The sequence below is a fragment of the Spinacia oleracea genome, chromosome 1 (genome assembly GCF_020520425.1).
Source record: "Spinacia oleracea cultivar Varoflay chromosome 1, BTI_SOV_V1, whole genome shotgun sequence".
Lineage (NCBI taxonomy): Eukaryota > Viridiplantae > Streptophyta > Magnoliopsida > Caryophyllales > Amaranthaceae > Spinacia > Spinacia oleracea.
In genome coordinates this window covers 48,901,110-48,910,735 of record NC_079487.1, presented here as the reverse complement: position 1 = coordinate 48,910,735, position 9,626 = coordinate 48,901,110, and the positions used below count along the sequence as shown (strand labels likewise).

The following is a 9,626-nucleotide window of genomic DNA, read 5'->3' as shown; positions in this document are numbered from 1 at the left end:
ATTGCCGTTTTTATTTTAATTAACAGACTATTAATTTGGGGCCCTTTGCATCCGGGGGCCAGGGCGGCCGCCCCTCGTTTCAACCCTCAGGGCCGGGCCTGATAGTTACATAAAAGTTTATCCCTCCCATACTATGTAGTGATCCAATTTAAAACATTCCTCCTACTACTACGTAGTTTATAATCCTTCATTTTTTTTTCTGTTCTTCTGGGCGATATAATACAGCTTTGCGGTCAGTTACAGTCAACTTCAAACCTTAATCCCATTTCTTTTTGTACATCAAGTCCAACTTCTTATCAATATAGGCATCAAAATGAATTACTTCTGTAAAGAACTACAAAAACATATGCACAAAGCTAAAGATGCAAATGATTCAAGGAAATATCCATCACAGAGATAAATTTCAATTAAGCATCACACTGTCATACGAGTATCATTTATTTGCACGACAACTGATATATAAAATGAAAAAAAAAAGAGCAGAACAGCAAGAAGGAGAGGGATCTCACCCTTATTGTTATGAATTTCACATAATGTTGAATCCAACGATAAAAGATACTGTACAACGCAAGTTGTTCATCATGTTTTGAAGATAGAGTGGTGTGTACGTAATGGTGTATCCCCATTTTTGTTCTTTGTTTTCCAAGGAGGGAAATCATATAGTGGCTCTAGAGTTTCCCATGCTTCTTGCTGGTAACCATGTATAAGCACTCGAACAATATCAACAGCATTCTTAGACCTTGCTGCAATATGTAATGGACTATCACCCTCTTTCTTATCTGTCATGCCTGAACACTTTAGAGTTTAGACCTTGCAGCAGGAAAATCCCCATTTAAAAGAAAGTTTAATGGCCAAACTTGTGTTGTTTCTGCCCATTGGTGAAGCACATTGAATCCCTTATTATCAACTGCGTCTAAAAGATCTGGATTCTTTTCCAGCAGCAACCTTAAAACATTTTCTGTCATTCACAAAGTTTGCTAGCTATCAGATAGGACACGAATACTAATTTTCTATACATGCCTTAATGTTAATTTGATGGTGTCTTGCAAAGTTTTATTCCTACTTTGTTTTACCAAACAGAAAAGGAAAACTCATAGCCACCACCCCTTCCCTAGGATCGTTCTAAACATTTTGGACCTTCTATTCTAATAATAAAAATTGGACCCTTAATATACACAAATGTCTGATCCCGGTGAGCCATTGGGTGTTCAAAATCCGATCCGGATCGGAAAATAAACCGAAACCGGACATGTGGATTCTGGTTCGGTCTTTAGTAGAATGAAATCAAAGAATCACACAACAAACATGATTAACAAACATAGTCATTGGCAATCTGTAAGTCGGTAACCCCGAAAAGTTCTTCAAAATTCGAAAGAATAACTCAGTAGAAAATTGATCTTGAAATTAGATTATAATTTTGTAAAGTCATCCAAAATCTCAAACACCCCAAATTTCATACCTACTTGCAATTAGAAGCCCGAACTTCTCGATTAATTTTCGGCTAAAATAGACTAATTTTTCTAAATTTCTAACAGATAATTCCCGTTCATTTTCCAATAGATAATTACGGGATAATCAATAGAACAAAGAACATATCACCAATATTGCAAATTGATCCTAAAAAATGATAAGTACCCAGAAAAAGTATCAAGAATTACAAAAGGATTAGAACATTCTTCTCCAAATTAGACCTTTAATTAATGTAAAATATCTAAAACCTTAAACAATCAAATCAACAGCACAATCTTTTCCGATTTAAATCCGCCCTAAATAAGTATGCCAAATTTAACAAAACATAAGGAAAACGAATTATAAAAATGCAATACCATTTTATTCTTCTTCTTCAATGACACAATAGATACCAAATTCTTCATTATTCGCAATTGAAAAGCTCTACACTCCTTCTCTTTTCTTCATCTTTTTTCATAAACCTATAACAACAACAATAACAACACCATTATATTGCAATTAAAATCCAAACATCAAAATCTATAACCAAACCGAGAATGAAGATTTTACCAAAATCCCATTACTGTATAGCACTTTCTAGGGCCAAAACAAACTCGAGTATCAGAGAGGATGAGATTTGAAAAGTTGAGGAATTTAGGAACACGGGATATTATAGAAGAGGAATTAATTAATGAATTGGAGAGGAATTTGATGAGAGCAGTTTTTGAAATTAATTATTGGGGAGGGAAGGATAAAACTTCATAAAAGACAGGAAATTGAAATCTGAAGGAAGGTGTCGTTTGGGAGGTGGGTAGCAGGAAAGAGAGGAAGGGGAGAGTAAGAGACATGGGAAGAAGCAGAGAAGGAGAATGGAGAATGGAGAATGAGAAAAAGGAAAAACAAAACGGGACACGTGGCTCTCTAGATGGGCTTTAAATATCCCTGTTATTAAATAGTAGTATTGATGAGCAAATTCTAGTTGAAAACTTTGGTTTTACATTTCATTATTTCTCAACTCAACCTAGGACTAGAAGATGAGTAAAGCAATGAGGATGCAGAAAAGCTTGTATTATTGCTTTCTGGGTAGAAGCTTTCCACATTAGTAAGTCTTGATGTTGAGGTTCCGACTGGTAATTCGCTAGTTTTTGGACTCTTATTTCCTTGATCATTTCTTGTTGTAGGTGAGCCCTTAAGCAAGATATCAACCTTGGCATATTCTTCCTTTTCATCTTTAATCTCCTTGAGCATTGCTGCCACGTCTTTCATTGTCGGTCTTTCTCCTGGTGAAGTGCTTACGCATAGCAGCGCAATCCCTAACGCTTGCACCATTTCCTCAATCTCGGTTTCAGGTCTAGATAATAAGCATGGATCCAGGACTTCAATCCCTCCCTTCTTTTGCCTCACCCAATCAACGATATGCATTCCTCCGGGGATAGTGGGATCTACGGGTTGTTTTCCAGTCAGGACTTCCAACATTACTACTCCGTAGCTATAAACATCGCTCTTCTCTGTTATCTTCATCATGTAACCATATTCTGCAGCAAAAATTCAACCATTATAATTTATCAAACTTAAAATGGAACAAATTGCAGTATGTTTAAATTTCTTAATTATACTAACCAGGAGCGATGTATCCATAAGATCCAGCAACTGTGTTAGAGGAGCGATTAAAATCACCATCATCAACAAGTTTGGCTAAGCCAAAATCTGCAATATAAGGCTCGAACTCTGGGCCGATGAGTATATTGTTTGCCTTGATGTCCCGATGAAATATTGGTGGAATACAATCATGATGCAAATAGGCAAGACCTTGTGCACCACCAAGTATGATTCGATACCTAAGGCCCCACTCTAAGGCATTCCCTGAACGCTCATGCAATAAACTCCCCAAGCTCCCATTTGGCATGTAATCATACATAAGCAACCTTGTATTTCGGTTCCAACAACACCCAAGAAATCTAACAATGTTCTTGTGGCGAATTGATCCCAGGGTCTTAACCTCGGTAGAAAATGAGTCTCGTACTCCACTCTTTTCATCTTCACTCTTTGATGCGGTAGGCCATAGCTTTTTCACAGCGATGACTTCACCATTTTCCATATCAGCTCGATAAACCATACCTGAACACCCTTTACCGATGATATTTGAGTCCACTAGACATTTTAGCACTTGATCAACTGAGAAACTAAGCTTCTGGAAAGGAGTAAAATGCCAAGGCCATGAATCACCTAACTCTGAATCCTCGTCTGTTACAGTTTTTCGTGCTCGAACCATAGCAAAAACACCCATTATCACCATTGCAATTGTTAAAATAATAAGCAAAGCAATGGATACTTTGAGAATCCGAGCTTTTTTTACTTCATCATTAGATTCTGAAGCAGCATCGAAATTGCTAGAGAAACACGAGTCCTTCCCAACTGAACACAGCCTGTCATTACCTTCCAAAGATGCTGAAGGAAGTTGCCTGAAGAGTTTGTTATCAGGGAGGAATCCAGTGAAGTTGTTGTAGGAAATGTTGAGGGAAACAAGGTTATCAAGGTCTTCAAGTGGGCTTAAACCCCCACTGAGCTTGTTGTGTGAGAGGTCTAATATTGAGAGCTTGTTTAATGCTGATAACTGAGATGGGATTTTACCAGAAAGCATGTTTCCACTCAGATTGAGAGCAATTCCAAGAGACTCAATCTTGCACAACTCGTTTGGAATCTCTCCATTAAGCTTATTGCTGCTAAGATCGAGCAATTGGAGACTTGAACATAGCCCTAAAGATGATGGTATTGATCCAGTGATCATATTCTTGCTCAAAACAAGCTTGTTTAGTGACACAAGACGGCCAAAACTAGCCGGGATTTCACCCACAAATCCATTGGATGAAGCATCCAACACTTGTAGAGAAGAGAGGGATGACAATGTAGAAGGCAAAGAACCCCCTAAGTTGTTACTGCTAAGGTCTAGCATCTGCAACTCACTACAACTCCCAATCTCATCAGGAACTATGCCAGAAAAGCGGTTACTAGAAAAATCAAGGAAGTTTAACATTTTAAGACCCCCAATCACTGGAGGTATTTCCCCAGCTATCCGGTTATGTCCAAGTCGAAGCCTAATCAAGGAGGTGCAGTTACCAATTTCAGGAGGGAGAATACCAGAAATGTCATTGGAAATCAGCAGAAGTTTAGTAAGGTTTTTAATCTGAAACAACCCTGGTGGAATGCTACCAGTGAGAGAGTTACGAGACAAATCAAGAGACTCTAGGTTACTACAACTAGCTAAACTTGAAGGAATGCTCCCTTCAAGCTGGTTAGCCCAAGCATAGAACACAGTAAGCTTCGAAAGCAAGCCGAGTTGCGGTGGAATCAAACCCGAAATCTGATTAGTATCCAACTGCAACTGAACCAAATTACTACAGTTTGACAAAACCGTAGGAATAGAACCAGTCACATTGTTATTACTAATCATAAACTCCTCAAGCTTAGACAAACCCCCAATTGACAAAGGAATCGAACCCGAAATCAAATTCAAAGCAACATCAACAGTTCTCAAACTAGTACAATTCCCAATTTCTTCTGGGATAGAACCCGCGATAGAATTCTGCCAAAGCAGCAATTTTTCAAGCTTTTTCAGCTTCCCAAACTCAGGTGGGATTGACCCAGATAAACTATTCTCATACAAATAAACATTAACAAGCTCAGAACAATTACCCAATTCAGCAGGAATCACACCAGAAATAGATGTTGTGTAAATTGAAAGTGTCTGAAGCTTTGAAAGCTTACCCAAATTAGAAGGTAATGAACCTGAAATCCCAGAATCAGCAAGACCAAGAACAGTAAGATTGCTCAAATCACCAAAATTATCTGGGATTTTACCCACAATGTCTTTATTACCCCCGACTCTAATTACCTCAAGATTGTAAAGTTTCCCTAGTTCAGGGGGTAAATTACCGCCAATCTGATTATCAAAAAGGAACAAGTTCTTCAAACTCGAGCAATCACCGAGTTGAGGTGGGATTGACCCAGTGAGTTGGTTCGAGTTCAAGATTAAATCTTGAAGGTTTTTGAGCTTCCCAATAGAAATTGGGATTGACCCAGATAAGGAATTTGAGCTAATATCAATGGAGATTAATGAAGGAAAATTTCCAATCTCATTTGGGATGGTCCCGGTTAAGTTGGACCCAGAAATGGTGAGCTTTTGGAGAGAGTTAAAAGAGGAGAGATTTGAAGGAAAAGGGAGTTGAAGAGAGAGAGATCGAATGTTGATTTCAGTAACAAATTTTTGAGGTGAGCATTTGATTGAAGCCCATTTGCATGGTGTGGGGTCCATTGAATTCCAATTAGAAAGCTCCGGTAGTGGTGCAAGGTGGTTGTCACGGTGGTAGAGCCATGAGTAGAGGATGGTAGCTTCATCGTTGGCGGCGGCGGAGAAGGCGAAAGCGGTGATAAAGAAAAGCAAGTGAAATGAGAATGTGAAATGGTGATGTTTTGGGTTCGAATTAAACATTATATGGCTCTCCGTTAGAAAAACATCTGCCTCAAATTCCAACAAATTTCTTCATTGGTTTGTGTTTGGGTGGAAAAAATAAAATTTCTTTCTTCTGTTGTCTAAAATTTCTCCTCTGTTTCTGTGTTAATATGTCTTGCTTGGTATGAACTCAAAAAACCAACCAAAAACAGAGAGTGAAAAAAGGGGAGAAATAAATTAAGGAATAAAAAGGGAGACACCAAAGAAGGTGTTGATTAATAAAAGGAAAAATAAGGGAGTGAAGCAAGGAATACCTAGAGATTTGCAATGGAACAGCAGTTTAGCACCTTGAATGCCTCTGTTTCTGTGAAGTGGGAACGGGAGTGTTTATTATAAACACAAGGGAGTGGAAGAAGACAACTGCACCTTTTTATTTATTTATAATTATTTAATTTTTTAAAGAGTTATTATGATATGGATTTTTTTCATAATTACAATATTTTAAATTTATATTTTTTAAACTTATTCCCTTAATAAATTTTGAAATTTTTGTTAAACACTACATGTTTGATTGTAGTGGTTTGTTAATTGCTACTCCCTCCGTTTCTTTTTGTTTGTTACGTTTGGACTTTTGCACGTTTATTAACGTATAATAAAGATTCTTCTTTTTATTAAAAAAATAAACCTAAGTAAAACCTCAATTCACTAATCATTACAACAACCAATAATATTGTTTTTTTAATCAAAATGAACCAGTAATGGAAAAACACAAAGATTGCTAACTTAACATACTTGGGAAATTGTAAAGAAATTTAATGAGTTGAAAAAATTAGACCAATTAAAATTAAAAGATGGCACAAAAAATAATAGTATAGTAAGTTTATAAAAGGAATGATTCTCCCACGTAACAAACATTGTGAAACACCCTAAAAAGAATACGTAACAAACAAAAAGAAACGGAGGGAGTATCTTTTAAAGCTTTTTGAAATTTAATCATCTTATAACTTTGGTTTGTTTGACTAATACTATCATTCGACGTTTTCGGTTAATGTTCTCCTAATTAAGCAAACGAGCATCCTGCAACTTACTGAAAAAATAGCCCGTAGAAAAACATCTATTTATATTAATTGCTAAAAATAGTAACTGCTAAGCTAAATAGCTGCTAAATATAAAAACCGAACAAGATAGATTTTAATTTGTCAAAGGATAAAATTGCATGTAATACCCCATATTTTTAGGCATTTTATTAATTCTTTTATGCATTTTTTCAATATATATTTGATATTAAATTTTTTGGGGGGGGGGGGGGGGGGGGGAATCTAATATACATATATAAAGGAGGTATATTTTCTGAAAGATTAGAGCGCCACCTAGGATTACTAATGGTTTCGGCCAATGAAAAACAAGATTTCTAATTTCTTTTTGAATTAAAAAAATCAAGTGTCACGTAGATATTTTAATTAATTAATTATTAATATATACAACTCCATCGAAAATCAAACACTCTAATAATTAAAAAATAACCGATTTCCACGTAGATAATTAATTAGGTGTCACGTAGATATTTTAATTAATTAATTAATTACTAATATATACAACTCCATCTAAAATCAAACACTCCAATAATTAAAAAATAAATCTAAAATAAAATTCATCCAAAATCAAACAATAATCTAATACATATATATATATATATATATATATATATATATATATATATATATATATATATATATATATATATATATATATATAAAGGAGGCTTGCTGAATTATTAGAGCGCCACATAGGATTACTAATGGTTTAGGCCAATGAAAAATAAGATTTTTAATTTATTTTTGAATTAAAAAAATCGATTGCCACGTAAATAATTAATTAGGTGCCACGTAGATATTTTAATTAATTAATTACTACTATATACAACTCCATCAAAAATCAAACACTATAATAATTTTTAAAAAAAATCTAAAATACAATTTATACAAAATCAAACACTAATCTAAAACAAAATAAATAAAATTCAATTTAAAATCAAATATTAATCCAATATGCATATTTGCTGAATTCTTATAGCGCCACGTAGGATTACTAATGGTTCCGGCCAATGAAAAATAAGATTCCTAATTTATTTTTGAATTAAAAAAATCGATTGCCACGTATATAATTAATTAGGTGCCACATAAATATTTTAATTAATTAATTACTAATATATACAACTCCATCTAAAATCAAACTCTCTAATAATTAAAAAATAAATCTAAAATAAAATTCATCCAAAATCAAACACTAATCTGAAATAAAATAAATAAAAATCAATTTAAAATCAAACATTAATCCAATATTAGAGCGCCACGTAGGAAATCTAATGGTTTCGGCCAATGAAAAATAAGATTTCAAAATTAATTTTGAATTAAAAAAAGTCGAGTTCCACGTAGATAAATAATTAAGTGCCACGTAGATATTTTTATTAATTAATTATTAATATTACGCATATACAATTTCATCCAAAAACCAACAATCTCATAATTAAAAAAAAAATCTAAAATAGAATTCAATGCAAAATAAAAAACTAATCTAATCTAATACGAAGTATATAAAATTGGTATATACATAAGAGTTTTATTTAAACTAAACAATTTAATAGAATCCGTGCATCGCACGGGCTAAAATCTAGTATTCAATATTTTTGGAGGAAAACATTTTGGAAGAATTATTATTTTCAAAAATTATAAATATTATATTTATTTCATATTTTATTTAATTTTAAATTGGTATTAAATTTCTAATTTCAATAGGAATTGATTTTGAAAAAAAGAGTTTTACTTAACTTTAAATTCTTTTATTAATCCTAAAATTAGTTTTATTATTTTATTAAATTATTTTTATATGGTAAGATAATTATGATAATATATTTCGTATTTATTTTGCAAAAATAAAGCAATTTTACTCAAAATTGGATTTTAAGAGTTTTAACAAATCAAAATTCAATAAAAAAATCCGAATACTTCAAGATAAATTCTGAAAATGTCAGGATGGCTCCTAAATAATTATCCAAGAATCTAGTTAAATTTCATGATATTATCTTTTTTATTTTTATTTTAAATCAGTTTTACTCCAAACCGAAAATCACCACAATCATGACTAGATTCGGAATTATATTCTAGCTTAAACACCAAGTTCGAATCTATATCTTAGGGTTCAATTTTGACCCTAACCCTACACCTATAAATACTCCCTCCCTCAATCATTATTATTCACACCAAAAGTTGCGAGCTTTTCCATGCCCCTCTTAAAATTCTTCTTCTCTCTCTAGCTCTAAACCTTCTTACCTAAAACCCCAATACTACCACCACTACACCCCGTCGTGCACTACTTGCCGCCGACGCCTACCCCTTGGTGCCGTGACTTTCACAACCCAATTGGTTCAAAGCCTTATCTCTTTACGGCCAATTTTTACTAATTAAGCTATTTTAAATTAATGTCATAATTTTTAAAAGTATATTTTAAACCATGAGTCCGGAATTATAATTAATAATATTTTTATTATGCATGCATAACTCGTGAATTCAGGAATTAATTAGAGTTTATATTTATTAATTCTTAGGAACTCGTGAGTAATCTGTAGCAGGATCAGATTAATCTTTGTGAGAGGTTCTAGTTAATCATGCAAGATACGTGTATGTGGCTAAATTATTATATGATTGAAATCTATGTATGGTTTTACATT

General features: G+C 33.7%; 1 protein-coding gene across 3 annotated transcripts; it reads right to left on the bottom strand.

Moving 5' to 3' along the window:
* Positions 1–6,283, bottom strand: LOC110778165 (LRR receptor-like serine/threonine-protein kinase RGI1). 3 transcript variants are annotated; one of them, XM_021982733.2, is made up of 5 exons: positions 3,070–6,283; positions 2,020–2,984; positions 1,827–1,931; positions 858–958; positions 1–788 (listed from the first exon to the last, which is right to left on the bottom strand). In XM_021982733.2, the coding sequence occupies exons 1-2, from the start codon at positions 5,936–5,938 to the stop codon at positions 2,461–2,463; spliced, it is 3,393 nt and encodes a 1,130-aa protein (XP_021838425.1). In that variant the 5' UTR covers positions 5,939–6,283; the 3' UTR covers positions 1–788; positions 858–958; positions 1,827–1,931; positions 2,020–2,460. The 3 variants fall into 3 exon arrangements, with proteins under 3 accessions (XP_021838425.1, XP_021838424.1, XP_021838426.1); XM_021982732.2 differs by having other exon boundaries at positions 1–958; XM_021982734.2 differs by lacking the exon at positions 858–958.
* Between the last annotated feature and the right edge of the window lie 3,343 nt (positions 6,284–9,626).

Coding starts and splice junctions, on each gene's coding strand:
- LOC110778165 (XM_021982732.2), bottom strand. CDS start 5,938: ATGTTTAATTCGAACCCAAAACATCACCATTTCACATTCTCATTTCAC. Junction 2,985..3,069: donor TTATGGATACATCGCTCCTG/GTTAGTATAATT, acceptor TTTTTGCTGCAG/AATATGGTTACATGATGAAG.